The sequence below is a fragment of the Sycon ciliatum genome, chromosome 2, assembly GCF_964019385.1.
Source record: "Sycon ciliatum chromosome 2, ocSycCili1.1, whole genome shotgun sequence".
NCBI lineage: Eukaryota > Metazoa > Porifera > Calcarea > Leucosolenida > Sycettidae > Sycon > Sycon ciliatum.
In genome coordinates, this window is record NC_088644.1 from 39,731,444 (window position 1) to 39,751,992 (window position 20,549).

Genomic DNA, 20,549 nt, shown 5'->3' on the forward strand with positions numbered 1-20,549 from the left:
CTGCAAATACCGCTCAGTAAGAGCAGTGATGCGGGAGAAAAATTCTAGAAAATGGATAGGTTAATAAGGACGTTTAGCAATGCGAAAATTCGAACTTTTGGTGGTGGTGATATTTCGCGAAAATCAATTTCGAAAAAGAAAACTTGTGAGGTTTAGCAATGCGAAATGACCTTTTCTCGAAGTTATTTGAATCTTATAGTACCGTACCATATATGCAGCTCAGTCTCAAGCAGGGGGCTGTACAATTACTACTCCCTGTAGTCAAATGCGTACCGAGAAAAGAGAAAGTTACTTTCGCAAATCACTGCAACTTCGCGTCCAAGTTTTCGAAGTTTCGAGCTTTCTTCCTGTACTCATTCCCAGGCTCGAATTTTCTTTCGAACTTTCGCGTTGCTAAACGTCCTTAATGACAAAAAATAGTTTTCGCTTCTAGTCGGCCAACCGCGCTTGGTTCTCCCCAAAGGGTTTTTTTCTTCAGATAGAGGTTTTGTAAATAATGGTGAAGGTCGAAGCCGTCTTCCTTCAGCTGAGCAATGTGAAAACCGGTGGAAGAACTTGATGAAGAGATGCAAAGACTTTGTGGACGGACAATACAAGACGGAGGAACTGTGCTTTGACGTTGCTCTTGATTCAGGTCATGCGGAGTTGGGATGAGTAGTTCAACTACGTCAACTTCAAGAAAAAAAGTCTTTGGCAAAAGATCTCCGCCGAGCTCGCTGAAGAATTCAAGGGCGAAGCTATTTTCCTCCAGCCGAGCAATGTGAAAAACCGGTGGAAGAATTTGATGATGAGATACAAAGAATTGGGACGGACAATACAAGACGGGGGCAGAGAGGAAGAAGGAGCCAGAGTTCTTTGCCGAAATGAACGAAGTTGTGGGGTGGAAGTCCAATATCAAACCAAAGTGTGTGTCGGGATCTCATGCGGCACGCAATCAACGTGTACATATGGATAATTGTAATGAGCTCACTGAAAGGCCAAAACGTCATTTAGAATTCTACAGATCGAGAGTAGCATTCCTAAACTATATCTTTGTTCACTGATGTACTTTGTGGATGGCTAGGGTCTGTACATGGTGCCCGTGTATTCGACAACAGCCCTTTGAAGGAGCTTGCTACACAAGCGGCGTGGCGAGATTCTTTCCCAGCGGGTTCATTCATGGTTGGTGACTCTGCTTGCCCGCAGTTGCCATGGCTAATGACATCATTCCGTGACAATGGTCAACTAACTGCCGAACAAGTCAACTACAACTTCAAGCATTCATCAACAGGCAGGAAATAGCATCACTGCATCAAATCTACAAGTCTGTCTCACTTCTGAAGTGCGGGAATATTAGGTTGGAAGTAGAGAATAGGTGCTATGTCTAGTAATATTATGACTCCTTTCATTGCCATCATTCATATTGCGCTGCGGAGAAGAACCGCACACAGAAGAAGATGACTGGTTGTCTGATATCGCAGTTGTCTAAGTCTGTGCATGCTACGCTGAAGAGGCTGTGTTCGCCATAGCTGTTCTGAATCCACCAGCCAATCAAACCATCGGATACCATTGGCCGGCCAAGATTGCTGGACCACGTGGAAGTCCTCAGCGTGTATGTGTATGTTTATGCACTGCAGAGTCAGTAACACGTGGTGCCGAAACCTGGGACTGTCGTCCATGCAGGCTATGGTTGGTTGGCAGCCACCTCATCTTTTAATTGCATCTGAGCCATTGTTGTACGCTGAGAGCCATTGGGTTGATACCCTGTCTGCTCGTTCTGCGCAAATTCGAGATTTGGTTGATGATGCTTTGTCTCGCATTGATTTTATTGAGCCTGTCAAACCGTGCCCATGCCAGGTGGGTGATCGTGTCATGTTATTGCGCCCAGACCGTCACCAGAAACGTCAGTTGCTTTTGAGGAAGGTTGGGTCGTGCAGTTTGTTGTTTCACCCTCTACTGTCATTATCTCGAAGCCTGGTCGCAGAGACAAGACTGTCAATGTTGCCTTGCTGAAGTCTGCTCCAGTTAGTGAGCCTGCAGTGATTAATGTTCCAGCTCCGATTGTTGCCGAGTTGCCAGAGGAAGAGTCAGAGGAATTGCTAGTCAGTTTAGATTGGCCTCTTCCTGTAGTCCTGCATGGCTATGGGTTGCGCGATCGTGCTTCGATTCGCCCCCCTGTTCGCCTCTCATTGTAAATCCACCTGGGGGAGAGGTGTTGTGCAACTGTAGGTGACATTTACAGTTTGTTGTTTCTTTCGTATTACTAGTATAAGTCCGAGTGCCTCAAGAGCTGCTATGATTGCAGGCGTTGTAACGTCGGCTTGCACATCCAGTGTTTCCAAGCATACCGTGAAGGAAGCTAAGTACCAAGAAACCAGCAGCTGACTGCAAAATTCTCTCAGAAGTGCATGTGCTTCAAAGTAGCATAAATTATATAACTAACGGCTTAGTCAGAGGGGAACATATTAGCACATGAAGAGACGAAGTCAGTTGTAAACCTCGTGAGGCTGCTATGGTTTTATACTCTTTGGCGCAACTCACGCCATCATTCAGCCTATGTACGTTTCATCACCATTTTTCCGCCAATATGCTGTATAAATTGACATCGTTGTGCTTCGTCACTTTACCACCATGTACTGATTAGAGAAGTAATGGTGCGAAAGGCCCCATCAAGTTTACAGCTGGCTTCGTACCTTTGTGTGCTAATTATATAACTCCAAGCATTTCGAACTGTTGTCCAAACACTACATATATTTTCCTATTTTTCCCCTTGCTGTATATAGATCACTTTTTGCAGGGAGGATTGCTATGTCTAGTAATATTATGACTCCTTTCATTATCATCATTCATATTGCGCATGCACAGGAAATACACGGTCTTTTTTTGGCTTGACGGATTCTGAGTGCGAGACAGAACCGGGTTATAAACATTTCCCTCCGGAAGATTATCAAGGAAATCCTCCACATCTTCCTCCTCCATAATGGCAATGCTGTGAAGAACGAATGCTGCTACGATGGTGTGAGTGGAATTCTCCACATGGATCACGTTAACAACCTTTAGCTGCCCCCAGCTGCCTTTCAACAAGGCAAACGCTCCCTCATTACAGTATAAAGTAGACGGGACGTAAGGTGGAAGATGTGGAGGATTTCCTTGACAATCTTCCGGAGGGAAATGTTCATACCCCTATTGTTCTGTCTCGCACTCAGAATCCAGATTTTTTTGTCACGAAATACAGACATCCACCCTATTTATCACCATTAATTTGACCGGCATCGTAGTGTAAGCCGCAACGTCTTTTTGGGGGTGAAGTATTGGTGTTTAAAAGTGTGGCTTATATTCCAACGAACATTTGCTGTGGGGTAAAGCGCCATTACTTGAGGTATGCTGTGTCCGTGGCACCATGGCATGCAACACACGGGAGTCGCTCACCTGAAGCATGTTTCTTAACTCCACACTGTGCAGAGCATGGACAGCTGCCGGAGAGAGTATAGTGCCGTTCATGTCACGACCTGCATACCAGCATATACACAGTCATGTAGAGCAGCAAACACACCAGAACTGATCACGACTGACAACAACACTACACTGCTCAACGCACAGCATAGATACCGGTACACCCCTTCGTACTTCACTTACTGCTGTATGCCTGCACGCACGCACACGCACGCACGCACGCGCACACACACACACACACACACACACACACACACACACACACACACACACACACTCAAACCGCACACTGGGGTTTCGGACCGCATATGTATACTGCATTTCCGGAGTCTCAATCACATATCTTTTAGGTCGCACAGGAAAGTTCACCCTGCCACCTTTGCTCTAAACCAGCGACGAGGTGAAAAGCCCTGGTGATGAAACTTGCATTGTTACATCGTAGCGTGGCTTACACAACTAACGTTACAGAATAGTGACAACTTTTTGCTGTGGCTTCAAGTTTTACGCATGAGGCAATCATCAGACAGCGTAGTGAGGCCTAGAGATCATGCTAGTGCCTTCATCACACATGTACGGTTGCATGGAGTGGCAAGTCGGTACTTGTCCTGTCCCAGTTTTACTACTCCATACAAAACTAATACACAAAGCAAGCATCAAAGAATCTTAAAGGTCACAGTGGAAGAGTACGTCTGGCTTTTGCCATGCACAAGCTAACAAGTTAGATGAAGCGGATGGGGGTCGTGCAGGCGCTCAGCCCCTGGATGTGTTTAAGTGGTTTCTGGCTATCATACACGCACACACCCACGCCCCCCCCCCCCCCCCCCCCACCCACACACCCACACACCCACACCCACACAAACACACACATACACACACACACACACACACACACACACACACACACAAACACAGACATACACACAGTAGTAAGACACACCGTAACTGTCATCAAGATGTCGTAATGGCACTTACAACGCACATAGTCAGTGCCGTGGTCAAAACCATTCTTTCCTGGAAAGGCAACAAACAGGAGCAGATTGAGAAGCGTACATATCAAGCTGTTGCCACCATTGCCAGCAGTAGATTGGTGATTTCAAAGTAGTGGATTCCTGCATGTTTATAACGTTAATACACACAACCACATGCATGTACCATCTACTGGTGCAGGACAGAACTAAGGACATTTTCAATTACTTCTATAATTTGAGCTGGGGTAGGCCCTCTATCATCCCCACCCTCACCCAACCCCAAGAGTCCAACAATGCACCACTAACGACATCCTTCATACCTGGTATTTTTGTGTGCATGTGAACAACTGCTGTTTAAAGCCGCACAAGAAGAACAACAATCAAATCCTCTCTTTCCCTTTCGTTGTGTGCCTTGCGATCATCGTAGAACATTTTACACATACATGTCCATGTCGACGTAATTATAGGAAATGCTTACAGTGCAATTTGGGGCCGTCCGTAAATATCGAACTTTTTTCACCAAACGAATTATTTTAGTTTAGACCCAACCCCTCCCTCCCTCCCCCTCAGAACGTAAAACGTGTTGACATATACATACATATACAACAAAAGTCGCCAGTGTGTCACTGCTCCTATGGCCATGTAACATGTATCGAACTTTTCTGAAACGAAATTGGTCAACCCCCTCCCACCCCATAATGAAATTATTTCGTTTCGTGAAAATGTTTGATAATTATGGACGACCCCTAATAATAGTCCTCTTTGTAGCTATAATAAAACTGCTGTCTCCTATTAAAACGCTTGTTAACAATCAATATGTTAATAAATAATAGGAGATTAGATTGCCCGTGAGTGTAACTGACCTATGGGTAGGCTATGCTGCGCAAGGCAGGCTTTGACATCGAGACTGCACGCACCGACGACGCCATCCCCACCCTCCTCATGCACCAGTCGTGGCTGAATACGACTCTCTTCCAGCGGGCAAGTCACGCAGGCACACGACGGCTGCGAATGCGTGGCGACGACCTCCACCGTGTGACAGGTGTACAGAGCGTCGATCAAGCAACTTGGTGAAGCGGACGCAGTAGAGTCGCTAGTGGCAGCTGCCGTAGCGGGCTGCCGTGCACCATCACGCAGACCAGTATCACCAGCCGTGGACAGCACGCACGCAGTGCCCGCTCTGATACGACAGTACGGCACGGAGCTGACGTCCAAGCTGGACTGTAGCAACAGTGGTAGACTATCTATGATGCTGACACGGAGGGACAGGCTGGTGAACAGCGACGAACAGGACTCGATGGCGTGACGTCGGATGAACACCAATGCAGACCATAACTCAGGAACAGACTGTAAAGGCAACGACAGTAAACATACAGTAAAAGGGGTACGACTTACAATCGAGTGTGACTTCCTACTTTAAAAGTGAATGTATTGCAACAGTATGGCTCAAACCTGAAAGTGGGTCACGGTGTGCGACTTACAATTGGGGAAGCAGGTACTGTATATTGAAAACTGGGAAATCTTCCTCATCTGGAAACGTTCGCGATTTTCACGATGGGTGCAAACTCGCAAAAGTAAGCCGGCGCAAAGCGTAGAACTGTAGTAAACAAATTGACTCCAATCGCAAACATTTCCAGGTGCAAATTGGTCTGTTCTCACAAACTGTTGGTACGACCAAGTCACCCCACAGATCTCCACTAGTAACTTGCTCAGTTTAGACCAAGACATGAATAACCTTGGGTAGTAGTAAACCTAGGTGCTGTTGTGCACATGTCTGTACTGTTCCCCGGCCCTCAGTTACCTCAGCCTGCTCATGACTACTGTGTGTTGTGTCTTGTTGATGTCCCTATTCATAACTGCTGCATGCATTCATTGCTAGTTCCATGCATAGTTCTTTGTCCTACTGTGGCGGGAAGGTCGTCTCGTGCAGCCGCAATGATCAGCTGCGCTATGGAGGTTCAGTTCCGGCAAACATGCGTGTGGATTTGCATTTTGCTGCTTGATTTTGATGTATTTGGGGGCAGTGCAAGGAAAGAGCTTGCTGGTGCAGTTGTTGTGTTCTTGGTCTTTGGCTGTTTCTGTTACTACCAGGTAGTAGCTAGCCTTTTGAAGTATTGCAATCAGTTTGCAATGGATACAGTCTTCTCCTAGTGATAATAATCATAATATTCTATAAACCTCAGACTCTGTGTTGTGAGTGAGAATACCGGCGCAAACATTGGTCCTTCGAGCCGGATCGCGAATGGCGGAGGAACAAAGAACGAGTGCTCGTTCAACCAAGGGAGTTGCTCCCAGGCGACTGGGGTTTGAGGACGAAGAGAGTGCGACCAGTCCAAGAACCAGCTTCAACAGGCAGACACCGTCGCTCGCATCAAGCCGCACGTCAGGAAGTGCGCCATCAGTGATGGAAGCAAGGTGCGCCCTGCTAGAAGCGAGAAAGAGGGTCGCAGAGGCGGAGGCTGACCTGGCCAGCTTGAATCTCGAGAGGGCGTCCAGACGCTCTGGCACACCGAAGTCTTCATCGCCCGCGATGAGAGAGGAAGTGTTCGAGGAAGAGCGACGATCTGAAATGCAAGCGCCCACAGCTGCAAATGGCAGCGATGAGGTGAGCGTGTTGTACCCTGCTAAATCCGTACAGTCAGGGCAAACTAGTGACCCGGACTTGATAGACCTGAGTGCAGATAGTGTCTGCGACCCACGTACAGTCAAGTCCTGTTCTACAAGCGGTAGGACAGTAGAGCGACTTCAAGGAGTTGGCAAAAACTCAGTTTTAGTGTCAGACTCAGTAAGTACCGGTACACAGCGCACGGAGCAGGTAGAGCAAGGTACTAGTGCCTCTTCACACATTCCGTACAGCATGGCAGAACGCGCAGATGCCACACCGCTAGCTCTAGCGCCATCAGCGCTCCAAGCACTGCAGGGTAGTCCTGAACCTGTGAATCTCCCTGAGCAGTCAGCTGTAACCGCACACAATGCACAGTCACAGGCCAATGAAGACGCACTCAGTCACGCACACCGGATGATTGATTGCCTGCAGCAAAGTTTACAACAGTCCGCTGACGAAAGTCATGAGAAGGATCTTGTCGTGCAACACCTTCAGTCTGAATTGCGGCGAACACGTCGCGAGCTAGACCTCCACAAGAGCACAGCTCAAGCTGAGAACAGCGACCTGTATGATTGCAACACCGAACTGCGGGCTGAACTCGACAAGATGAAGCGCGTATCGGAGCAGCGCAAGGTAGAGTTCGAGGCGATGGCCTGCCAGAGACAGCGGTCACGCGAAGAACTCCAGGAGATCGAGGAGCAGGCTGCGCGCGCGGAGGGTGACAAGGATCACCTACGTGAGCTCCTGAGTCAAGCCAGGCAATCTGCGGAGCAGCAGCAAAGGAAAGCTGACCAGTGGCGCCAGCTGTTCCTAGAGGAATGCGCAGCGCGAGGTAGCCCTGCAGACCGGGCAGTCGAACAGAGACGTGATACCGTGACTGACACGAGTAGTCCTGGTAACGATGCTCGATTCCACGCCGTCCACGAGTACGAGCCTCGACCTGCAGAACTCAGGGGAGCGAGGTCTGTGGACAAGTCATCGTCATACCACCGCCGGACTCCAGCTGAGTACCACCAACCCGTCCCGAAAGATACTGAGGATGTGGAGTCCCTTGGCGACAAGGCTGAGCCGACACAACACCTGCCGCCCGCAGCACGCGCTAGGGACCAGCCAATCGCAGATGAAGAGCACACCCCGGCCCAGGCCGCTCAGACTTCAGTGGTGACAGCTGTCAGCCAGCTTGCGGAAGCCTTGGCCGGACACCTGACGACAGCCACGCAGAGACATGGCTCCCAAGATACTGGCAGCGACCTTCACAAGATAGTCGCCCGACAGTCCACCGCAAAGGACCTCCCAGAGTTTAACGGCGACCCGGCGTCCTGGCCGATGTTCCGCCATATGTTCACGTCATCGACGAGTGAATGCAAATTCTCCAATGCGGAGAATATGGCCAGGCTACAGAAAGCCCTCAAAGGGAAGGCTAAGGACACCGTCAAAGCCATGCTCATCGTACCTGATAACGTCGATCGTGTCATGCAGACTCTGGAAATGCGGTTCGGGCAGCCAGAGCAGGTGATACAGACCATAATTGACGGCGTCAAGAAACTGAAGCCAGCTGGAGAAGAGGACTTCGAGGCCCTCATCGACACGGCAAATGCGGTCGGCAACCTCGTCGCAACAATGCAGCTCATGAACGATACCGGACATCTCACAAATCCCACCCTGCGGCAGGAAGTGATCATGAAACTTCCCAACAGCCTGAAGCGGCAATGGGGGGAGTTCGTCCATACCCAACAGACCGGAGTGACCCTGGCAACACTCTCCGAATGGCTATCACAACGAGCGGACGCTATCAGCCACGTCAGAAGACTCACCGCCACTGACAGAGCTGAAAAGCCGCCATCTGGCAGGCGACCAGGCGGCCTCCGTGGGCACGAGAAGAACAATGCGGTTTCTGCAAGAAAGCCGGACACTCCGCTGCCAACTGCAACACCTTGAAGAAGGCCCTAGTCAAGGACAGGTGGAAGTGGATCAAGAATGAGAACCGCTGCTTCGTCTGTTTTGGCTGTGGACACCAAGTCAGGGACTGCCCGAAGAAAGCACGGTGCGGACGTGACGGGTGCGAAAGGCTACACCACCGACTCCTCCATCTGCCGCAACCGAGCACGCAGGAGAGGACGGGGGACCAGCCAGCGCCGTGCAACGCAACTCGACGACCTACCAGTGGGAGGGTGATGCTGCGCACAGTACCCATCAACGTCACAGGCACGAAGGGGACGGTACACACGTTCGCTCTGCTCGACGAAGCATCTACAGTCACGTTGCTTGACGCTAGCCTAGCCAAGGAGATCGGCGCCAAGGGGACGCACTGCCCGCTGACACTGACCTGGACGGACGACACCAGCCAGACTGACAACAACTCCAGGAAGGTGGAGGTTTCGGTGTTCGGAAGCGGGCAGGAGTTCTACCTGAACGATGTACGAACCGTTACACTGGATCTACCCAAGCAAGACCTCGACGTCAACAGCACCTGCCAGCACTGGAAACACCTCCGAGACGCTGATCTGACAGTGGAGGATATGCAGAAGCCCAGAATGCTCATCGGGCAGGACAATTGTGACCTGATCATGCCCCGAGAGTGGGTCGAGGGACCGCCCGGATCGCCGGTAGCCACGCGGTGCAAGCTAGGCTGGGCAATCCACGGCAGAGTCGATGATCTCAGCACCGAAAACGCACACAGCAGCCTGTCAGCGCAAATCAAAGATGGCTGCTTCGATGACGACCTACATCTGCTCGTCAAGTCTTTCTTCACCACAGACTCGTTTGGTGTCAAGGTCACCAGCACTAAGATCCGGTCCCGACAGGAAGCGCGAGCTGAGAGGATCATGGACTCGACCACCAGACGAGTCGAAGACCGCTGGGAAACCGGACTCCTGTGGAGAGAGAGTGGCATACTCCTACCAGAGAGCAAGCCCATGGCCCTCCGGCGGCTGTTCTCCATCGAGCGAAAGATGGACAGGGATCAAGTCTTCGCTGACGCGTACTGCAGTAAGATCGAACAGTACCTGGCTGCCGGTTATGCCTTCAAGCTGACACCAGAAGAGGAGACAGCATTCCACGAGCGCAAGTGGTACCAGCCGCACTTTGGTGTCACGAACCCGAACAAACCAGGGAAGCTGCGACTAGTCTTCGACGCGGCAGCCTCAAGCAACGGCGTGAGCCTAAACGACGCCCTGGTTCCGGGTCCGGATCTGCTGAATTCTCTCACCGGCGTTCTATTCAAGTTCAGGGAGCACCGTATTGCCTTCGGCGGCGATATACAGCAGATGTTCCACCAGGTACAGATTCGGGAAGAAGATCAACCATCCCAACGCTTCCTTTGGCGAGGCATGAAACGTGACAGAGAGCCGGACGCGTACCAAATGAAGGCGATGACGTTCGGAGCGGTATGCTCGCCTGCCTCGGCCCAGTTCGTGATGCGGAGGAATGCTGAGGAGTTCAGGGACAACCACGAAGAAGCTGTCTACGAAATCAACCGCAAGCACTACATGGACGACTACTTCGATTCAACGCCAACAGTGGAGACAGCTGTCGCCAGAGCGCTTCAAGTCGTCAAGATCCACAAAGCCGGCGGGTTCACCATTCGTAGCTGGGTAAGCAACTCGTCAGAGGTCCTAGCAAGCGTGCCACCCGAGCTCAGGTCCGACAGCGCTCTCACGATCGACAGCGGTGAAACGGCCACCCCGACCGAGAAGACCCTTGGCCTCAAATGGATGCCGCGGGAGGACATCTTCAGCTTCAAGCTAAGTGCACGACTGGTGACACAAGAAGCAGAAGTGACGCAGCCGACAAAGCGACATGTGCTACGCATGTGCATGTCAGTATTTGATCCGCTTGGCTACCTGGCATTTCACACGGTATCGGCAAAGGTACTTCTCCAGCGGATATGGCGCACCGGAGTCAGCTGGGACCAGCCGCTACCGGATGACCTCGTGACATGCTGGAAAGAGTGGTGGCAAATGCTACTCAAGCTGAGCGAGCTGTCTGTGCCACGCCCCTACAGTGAAGATATGACCAAGAGAGCCCAAGTTCAACTACACGTCTTTGGAGACGCCAGCGAGTCGGCCTTTGCGGCTGCAGCCTACCTCAGAGTCACCTTCGCCGACGGGAGTGCCCAGGTCGCTTTCGTGCTGGGAAAAGGAGGAGGTGGCTGCGTGAATACCTGCCGCCGTTGACGAAGTGGCATCAGCGACAGCAGAAAGAGGTCAAGGTCAATGACATAGTCGTGATTGCCGACAGAGACCTACCCAGAGGCAGCTGGCCGAAAGGTACCATTACGGCCGTCTATCCCGGCACCGATGGACATGTCAGAGTGGCCGACGTCAAGACAGCGTCCGGGACATACCGCAGGCCGGTGTCAAAGATCTGTGTGCTGGACGTTCTGAATGAGGGTGACGCTTGAAGACGTCACCGGGGGGAGGATGTTGGTACGACCAAGTCACCCCACAGATCTCCACTAGTAACTTGCTCAGTTTAGACCAAGACATGAATAACCTTGGGTAGTAGTAAACCTAGGTGCTGTTGTGCACATGTCTGTACTGTTCCCCGGCCCTCAGTTACCTCAGCCTGCTCATGACTACTGTGTGTTGTGTCTTGTTGATGTCCCTATTCATAACTGCTGCATGCATTCATTGCTAGTTCCATGCATAGTTCTTTGTCCTACTGTGGCGGGAAGGTCGTCTCGTGCAGCCGCAATGATCAGCTGCGCTATGGAGGTTCAGTTCCGGCAAACATGCGTGTGGATTTGCATTTTGCTGCTTGATTTTGATGTATTTGGGGGCAGTGCAAGGAAAGAGCTTGCTGGTGCAGTTGTTGTGTTCTTGGTCTTTGGCTGTTTCTGTTACTACCAGGTAGTAGCTAGCCTTTTGAAGTATTGCAATCAGTTTGCAATGGATACAGTCTTCTCCTAGTGATAATAATCATAATATTCTATAAACCTCAGACTCTGTGTTGTGAGTGAGAATACCGGCGCAAACACAAACCGTGAACTAAAACCAGCGCAAACGCTTCCCGCTTTACAGTACACAAATACAGGAGACAAGAAGCTCTTTTTCTATCACCCGGAGTAACAGTTAGCTTCACGCTCTGGGTGGTCATCAGACAGCCACTCCATTAAAGTTACAGCAAACCAGCCTCTTGTCTCCTGCATTCGTGTCAGCCATTCTACGTGTGTAAGGTCACACATGTTACCGTGTTGTCGGCCACTCTTCTCTGCACTGTTTCTGTCACCTCTCCGCTGTATAACATTCATCGTGCTCAGTTCAGCTTCTTTTAGGCTGCACTCTACCAGATAAGAAGGCATCAGAAGTACTTGTGGAAGAATAGAACTTTTTTCTTCTTCGCAAAGTGTTGTTTGTGAGGACCTTGAAGCTTGTTCATTCCAAGACTCTCGGTGGGTTTGGAAGTGATCACAACATCGCAGTGAGTGGTCGAAGGACAAGTTGCAGAAAAAAAGGACTAACAGCATCAAGCCATTCAAGGTACCTATCCGAGGGATTCAATTGGATTTCACCCTATCTCCACTGAAGGTAATACTTCAAACAAGTACTAGTGCCTGTTGCTAGATCAGAGTGGACGCTCTACTAGCACTATCCATCACCCCCACACCACCACCACACACTCACACACACACGCGCACACGAACACACGCACACACGCACACACACGCCCACACACACATGTGCACACATGAAGGCGACACGCTCACCTGCAACTCGCGTAGGAGAGGCACAGATGACGAAAGTGAATAGTTCACGGCGCTTGTTTGAAATAGAGATTTGATCAGGCGCACAACCGTTTCCGGAAACATCTTTGCAGTGGGGTCTAGGCACTGATCAACAGACTGGAGTATAGGCTTAGCAGCTTCATCCAATTGCAGCTTACGATCACTTGTAATATGAGAGCACACACTGCATAAACGCTCCGTGCTTTCCCTCGTGTACTGCCAAAGTCGGTTGCTTAGCACGCCGGATGTTTTCTCCGTGCATGCCAGTACAATGGCGGCTTGAACAAGGTCCCTGCTACAGGAGAGCGCATCAGCTACAATGATAGGTTGAAGCCTGCAGGCAGATACACACGCACATATCCGTTCAAGCACAGATACAAGCACACACGCATGCACGCAGCCACACACACAGCGCAAAAGATTCAAGTTCTGCCAGATTTTTTCCTGAAGTCCCCCGGGTCCTGCAACTGGAAGGGTCACAACTCCATTTTCGACTTGCCCGTATGGCGACTGTTGTCCTTATGCCTCGAGAGAGACCAGCTCTCCAAGGATCTTTGAGATCCGAACGCTACTGGATGTGAGCACCATGTAGCCGACCTTGAGTTTATGACCATTGGTCTCAACTGTATGCCACCAGTATGGCCTTGTCTTGTGAATTCTCGGGGGAAACCCCTGCATGGAAGACATGTATTTGGCCACAGTATCAGTTGAACACGCCGCTCATCACTGCACAGCGCCGCCGTACATACCCTTGTGTTTGAACTACACTGGATAGGTGCTGTGTGGCCAACACCACCCTCAGCTGATCCACACTAAGGCAGGCAGCATGAACAGGGACTAGCCACAGTGCCGACACATTCACCACCAGTGACTGCTCCGTTGATGACGCAGAACACGTACCACGACCCTGTCGGCAGCCAAATACTTTGCCTGGTGCCTGCAGCTTGGCCAGGTAGTCACGGAAAACATGTGCTCGGTCCAGGGTTATCGACAAGGAGCCAGACGCAACCTCCTCAAGACTGGATATGCCAAGTTCTGCCTTCGCTGCTTCCAAAGCAGCAATGGACACCTATAAAATCAAACACAGACACACAAGATAATAAATTCAATGCATTATGACCGATTATGACATGTCATGTGCATGTACACGGTTCCACATCACAAGTCCAATCTCCACGATATGATGGCAGAGAGGGAGAGAGAGTGTGTGTGTGTAGGGGGGGGGGTATGGGGTGTGCGTGCTTGTGGCGATTCGCATACATACAGCTGGAATCAGTGGTGGCCAATTCAGGAGCCTTGCAAGCATCATCAAAATCCACAGCACAATGTGTTCATGTTCACAGCAATCATAGCTGCGGCCACCCATATGGTCAGAGGCCACGGGAGCCGCCAATCTGAAATTCATTGTAACCACTGCACTTTGGTCTCGTGAAGGCTGTTGCCAAGTAATTATTTGAGCGTTTCTAAAATCGAGTGGATGTACAGTGGTTGGCTGTAGTCTGTCCCCACAGGATACCGCGATTCCGCGGACGCGCAATTTTCCGCGTTATCCGCTTTCATAAAACTGTACGCTAAATGTGTACCAATGACAGAGAACTCGTGCATAATGACCGCATTATACCGCATAACCCCGCATATTTGCCGCATAGTTATAGCATAATTTTAGGATTTTGTCCTCGTGTGACGTGACGGTGTAGTGTGTGCGCTGCTCTGGTCTGGACCCATACTCCTGACGTCCATGACACACTATTTTGGGTCCCTGGTTCGAATCCTGGTGGTGACAGTCAATTTTTTCTTCAGATTTTTCCCTTCTCAGGCTTCTGTGTCTTTCCCTCAAACCAATATTGGCAATAATGCTGCGCTGGTCTTCTATTTTACCTGTTGTTTTTTTTTTAGCAAAAAGCAGTAAAAATTTCGAATGCCCTGGCAAAATGATCACGTGACTTTGAAGAATGCAATTCAAAAAATTGAAGTGATCATTCTGCGAGATGAAAGAAACTATTGTTCGTAGTTCTGTCCGAGTATCTTCCTGGCCGAAATCCACTGCAAAGAAACGAGATAGATGTTCTCTAGGCTTATCGGGTGCGTTAGGTATCCGACTTACTTATTTTAGTACTTTCGTTCGGGTCGTAGACGTACGAACACACCTTGGCCAAATACTTTCGACATTTCCATTTCAGGAAAAGGGTCCAACATTGTCCCCCATCCATCCAGCTATTTGATCTTGTGGTTCTTTTAGTCATTGGACGATCTGTGGACCATGACGGTAATTGGTCAACAACTACTACGAACTCCATTTCTGGCCGGATTTGGACGCGCAACAGCGACAGCAATCCGCTGCAAATCGTCGAGCAGCTACGTAGCAACAGGAGAAGAAATTGTGTCTGGAAAGCCACCGGTTGTGATTTTGCACGGAGCGCTGGGCAGCGGCACGAACTGGAAATCACTTTCTCTTCGGATAAGCTCTGCGCTGAACCGTCCTGTTTATGCATTGGATGCTCCGAATCACGGCGAGAGCGAATGGACTGCTACTATGAGCTACGATTCGATGGCGGAAAGTGTGCTGGAGTTTATGCGTGAAAAATCGCTGACTAAAATCGACCTGATTGGTCACAGCATGGGTGGAAAGACTGTCATGGTTGTTGCCCAGAAACACCCAGAAGTTGTTGAGAAACTCATCGTAGTCGATTCAGCACCGACGCATTCGACCGGCGTAGGTGCGGTCGCTGGATTTGTACGCACCATGAAAGAGCTCGATTTGTCGACATTGTCACGACGGGCACAGGTCGCGCCGGCGTTAGAGGACGGTATTCCGAACAAAGGCGTGCGCGAATTCATTGCCATGAACGTCAGCAAGAACACCAGCACGAACAAGCTCTATTGGAGATGCAATCTGGATGCCATTCAGAAGTTCCTCCCGGAAATGGCAACGTTCCCGCACTTCGACGGCAACTCTTCCGTACCGACTTTATTCATAGGGGGAGAAGACTCTGATTACATCACGGAGGAAATTCATCCAGAGATTCGTCGATTGTTCGCCGATGTTGAAATCAAAAAGATACCCGGCAGCCATTGGGTGCACTACGACAATCCTAGTGGATTCCTGCAAGAGACTCTTTCTTTCCTGGCATAGTACAGACAGTGTACATACTGGCTGGTGCTGATCCTAGCAGTATGGTCATGCTTCAGTACAATGTACTGTAGTCAGTGGTGATGGTGTATGTACATGTTCAGCACCAGCAGTTTCACATGCACCCGCCGATGTTCTACTAGTACTAGTCGTGCACAAACCTGAGTCTACTTGTAGATCAAGTGCACGCGTGCGTACTAACTGCACAGGTTGACATGTAGTTCAAGTCTGCTCGAGGTGTCCCGATGGTGTAGCATTGCCGTATGTCCACCTTCAGCCGAACTACTTCGAACATTCTTGCACGGCACAATCTCTCTCTCTCTCTCTCTCTCTCTCTCTCTCTCTCTCTCTCTCTCTCTCGCGCGCGCGGTCTCTCTCTCTCTCTCTCTTCCTCTCTGTCGCTCTGTGTGTGTGTGTGTGTGTGTGTGTGTGTGTGTGTCTGTCTCTTTTCACTTCCTTATAGCCATGGGATAAATATTTATTTATTTTGGTTTCCATGCTGGTCATGGAAACCACCAACAGAAATAGGCAATTTTTCTAGCGCAGCAGCTGCTACTTCGTACCTCATTTTACTTTTATGCTTCTGCATGCAGTACTTCACACTGGCCTTATGAGCACATAGACGGTTCTGGCTGAAAGTGAGATGCGATCTGCACGGACCAGTTGTCTTCAACTTACGCGTAGTTGTTTAGGTCACTGTGCCTAGTTCCCCGTGCGTGGAGAGACTGGGTGGTGTGCATTGAGAAAAGACAGGTGCTCAATCCCCGGGCCATGGCCAGAAAACCATTTCTGCAGTTTGCATGGTATATGTGGTGGTCCTGAGTTTCGCAAGCTCTTTCTCTCTCTCTCTCTATTCAACTCGAATGGTGCCAGGAGGCCGCACGGGGGCGGTCAATGATCTCAAGTATGTGTGTGTGCGTGTGTGTGTGTGTCGAAAATCTGTGGGTGCACACCCAGTGCATTTGCAGATTCGCGTGCTTCTCTTGCGACGGGCGTATACATGGTACATGGTGTGTGTCGATGTAAGGTACAGTCACTATGAGGGAGTGCTAAAAACGAATTTACTACTCCATGCTCATAACACAGTAGTGCTGGGGTTTGGCGGATTCCTTCACAGCCTTGTTTTGGTTCCATACACTGCCAGACCAGTAGCTGTGCAGTAGAGTCGAATGCCACAGCCTAAAGTTAAGAACGTCGGTGTTGGTATTCTGGCAGCTTCTATGCTACATTTGTACATAAGCATGTCATGGTACTATGTACATACGATCCAGTACAAACTGTTCCTAAAGAAGTGCTATAAGAACGCAGCCAAGTCATTTCCTTTACTGGCCTAACTGGCTTTTAATACTTCATTACCCACTCTACTCAGTATCATTACCTTCATTGGCCTTTTATACTTTATTTTCCTTTTTAGTCGATATCATGTAATTAGGCAAATTTGCCTGTTTGTTCTTCGACTCTAAATAAACAAACAAACAAAGTCACTCAAAGATAAGAACGTCCCAGCCTGACCCCCCCTGGAAACGACGTTCTTGGGCGCGGGACTACAGGACATCTGATTTCTTGCCACCAATTACACTCCTGCTCACATTCACTTTACTACTGTGTATTCCGCAACAGCGTTTAGTTTGGCACAAAGGGCACAAAGTTGTAGAAAATTCCAAAAAAATATCTGGAACGACGAAGATGGGATTCGAACCCACGCGGGCAGAGCCCAATGGATTAGCAGTCCATCGCCTTAACCACTCGGCCACCTCGTCACCACAATCATGTAGATTTCCAAACAGAAGTTAGAGAAACCAAGGTGAGTCAGCACAATTAAGACAACTGACAAGGACTGGTTTCAGAAAAATTATGCTCCGCAAATTAGAGCCACTGCAGAAAAATAGGCGCTGTGCTTTCGGGGACTTCAAGCAGGAACTCTCAGACCCGCTTAGTAACCTGTCCTCTGCCCCTTGTTGTCCTCACTGACAAGCAAGAAATCAGTTCGAGCAGATAATTTACTAATTAACAGCAAATACGTTAACAATAGTGAGGACTCTGGTGCTTGAAGGCCGACCACGTATCCTAATTCCGACCAGCCACCATTTCATGTTCTGTGATTGTGTTGGACTCGAAACGTTCGCTGATGGGACACTACGACCATGTTCTTGTAGCAGACCAATTTCAGGGGCATGTGATAAGCAGAAGTCCCATACCAGGTGAGTGAGTTTTCCAGTATTGTTACAACACACAAAATTGGGTTACATTTCTTACCAAAATCAACATTACCACAACCGATTTGGAGCGGACACAGCGTCAAACAGACCTTTACCCAAGTATTACAGATCACAAGCTGCCGAGTTGAGCATGGATTGCCGTTTATTATTTACTTCGAAGTATATTTATAACTGTAGCGGAAAGACAGAATTTGCGGCGTGCATTTTTCAAAAATTTACAGTTTACACCGTCTTCAATGGCCATTAGAGAGGTTCCGCACTACGTAAAGTTGAGCAACTTTACGTTAGTGGGCGGGAAAAACCCGTGAATTTGCGAGTTTGCACTCTACTTACGGAAAGTTGTCTACGTAGAGTACGTAGATAGGGCTCTGATAACGTAGCTGGTCCGTAAGTGGATTGGGGTACAAATTTATGACTCTCTCCCCAGGTCGATCTGGTCGTACACTGCCGCGTTCGGAGTTGCCAAGGGCAGCTACGTGATTTGAAAACTCCGTATGGCGGAGCACAGATGCGCATGTAGTTTACGTAAGACTTTCCGTAGATCGACTACGTTTTTTACCAACGTACGTCATTACGTTATGCGGAACCTCTCTAATATCTTTACACAAACCCCTAGTTGTTGCTCTCGGTCACCTGCCCGATTCAACATTGGATAAATATTGCATGTTACATTTTTGTGATACCATGTGGTTTTAAAGCCACCTTTCGGTAGAGTCATAGTGGGACCGGCCCAAACGGTTGGGACCCGCTCATATGGTTGAAAACATCAGGATGATTCACATAGTTGGGCAGTTTACCAATCCTGAGCAGGTGTATTACACAGAGATGGAACCCAAAGCAATACAGCTTTTGATTCTATCAATGATATAATGAGTGGCAACAACTACAGTACACAAAATCTTTCTTTGTTTTGCTTGAATTACTAATGTTCAAAGAGTTGGACCAACCTACATGTCCATGTGCTACCAACATCATGGCAACATGTACATCTCTTCTCCGATATGTTAGTATTCATCATGTATTATTCACTGAGGATTTCGATGTTTAACATTGACTTACAGAGCTCCCAAGGTCCTGAGCGCAGCGGCTTTCTGACGATATAGCATTTTTGGACACGACCAAATCAGCAGAATGGAATTGAGACGGGGGCTTCTTTTTCGGGCGCTTCACGAGCCGAGGTAGGGAAGACCGTTCGCCTCCATGTGGAAATAGGGCTTGACCTATCCTCCTACGAATACTATCACTGTTTTTGTCCATAGTAGCAACAGCAAAGACACTACAGCAAATACTACACTAAATAATTATTATTTTCGAATTCGCTCCAAGCTGAAAGCTTTTCAGGGGAAGAAGATGATAACGCTGTAGGTTCATCACGTGTTCGTTTTGCGCCGTTTGAAGAAGCGAAGGACTAAAGGGACCCTCACTTAATTTTTTGCCGACTACCCGCCAAAAAACACATTTCGACACGCGTGTGTGCTGGACGTCTGCGCGTGCACGACAAGACGTGTGAGCTGGCTGACAAGTGAGAGCCAGGGAGTCGTCAAGTACCGGCGTTTGACGACTCCCGGCCTGGTGAGAGCATGCATGCATGCATGCATGTCCAGCTGGCGGGAATGGGAACCTATTTTGTAGATCGATGGGTTGAATGTGAAATTGTGGATCTACACGAGGTTTGTTTTCATGTTCTGATACTTGTTGTAATGGCTAGTGATCTTGCAAACTGTAAAACTGTTACTGTGACTTTTCCAAGTCCTACTGATATACCTTGTCAAATCAGATGCCCTGTAGTAGTCTTGGTGGAAGCAGACTGGAATGCGTTGAATTCGTAGCTTCTGAAATTGAAATTTATTTTTTCTTGAGTGACACTGACAAGCGATGGCATTGGCGACAGGAGAACTTTGCTTCCTTCCAGGAGAGCTGCATCGCAGTCGGATCCTGTCCATGCACATGCGATCATGCTGTGTTGTAGACAGTGGAGAGCTGATTTTCACCCGAGAAAATAGTTTTGAACATTCATGAAGAGGATATTGTTGCTGTAGCTAGCTGACAGACATAACCTGTGGCAGTGGTGTATGGAATCAGCGTGCAAGGTCTGTAGCAACTTGATCATGGCAGAGAACGAGCTGAAGCGAGATGTGAAGGGTGCCATGCAGCTTACACTTGTGCATGTTCTACGTTACTCTACGGCGAGGAACTACACACACACTCACTACTGCTCTCGCAAGGTGATTGGCTTCTCTCCAGTGATTCAGGCCGCCTCAAAGCATGGGCCCACTGCACTTTGTCGCGGAACACATCAACATGCCTGTTGACGTACACTGGAAAAGATACGACTCCACGATGAGGACCTGTGTAGCAACTTGATCATGGCAGAGAAGGAGCTGAAGCAACTTCCATTGGCGCATGTTTTTTAGTTTTAACGATACTCCACGATGAGGAACAGCACACGCACTCGCTACTGCTCTTGCCA

At 49.2% G+C, this 20,549-nt stretch overlaps 2 protein-coding genes and 1 non-coding gene across 3 annotated transcripts in view; 1 reads left to right on the plus strand and 2 right to left on the minus strand.

Moving 5' to 3' along the window:
* LOC135810053 (uncharacterized) overlaps window positions 1-19,406 on the minus strand; it is a 35,578-nt gene extending 16,172 nt beyond the window's left edge. The window contains exons 1-6 of the mRNA XM_065323520.1: window positions 19,139-19,406; window positions 13,480-13,799; window positions 12,713-13,064; window positions 5,264-5,747; window positions 4,405-4,443; window positions 3,409-3,488 (exon numbers count right to left, since the gene is read on the minus strand). Coding sequence (XP_065179592.1) covers window positions 3,409-3,488; window positions 4,405-4,443; window positions 5,264-5,747; window positions 12,713-13,064; window positions 13,480-13,799; window positions 19,139-19,336 — 1,473 coding nt within the window. The 5' untranslated portion in view covers window positions 19,337-19,406. The remainder of the gene's footprint in view (window positions 1-3,408; window positions 3,489-4,404; window positions 4,444-5,263; window positions 5,748-12,712; window positions 13,065-13,479; window positions 13,800-19,138) is intronic.
* On the plus strand, window positions 12,293-16,537 carry LOC135810055 (sn-1-specific diacylglycerol lipase ABHD11-like). Its single transcript, XM_065323521.1, has 2 exons — window positions 12,293-12,533; window positions 14,970-16,537. Exon 2 carries the CDS (start codon window positions 14,991-14,993, stop codon window positions 15,861-15,863), a length of 873 nt encoding a protein of 290 aa, XP_065179593.1. The 5' UTR covers window positions 12,293-12,533; window positions 14,970-14,990; the 3' UTR covers window positions 15,864-16,537.
* On the minus strand, window positions 17,539-17,620 carry Trnas-gcu (transfer RNA serine (anticodon GCU)). The gene has a single exon. It is a non-coding gene; the product is annotated as a tRNA-Ser (tRNA).
* Window positions 19,407-20,549: the final 1,143 nt, after the last annotated feature.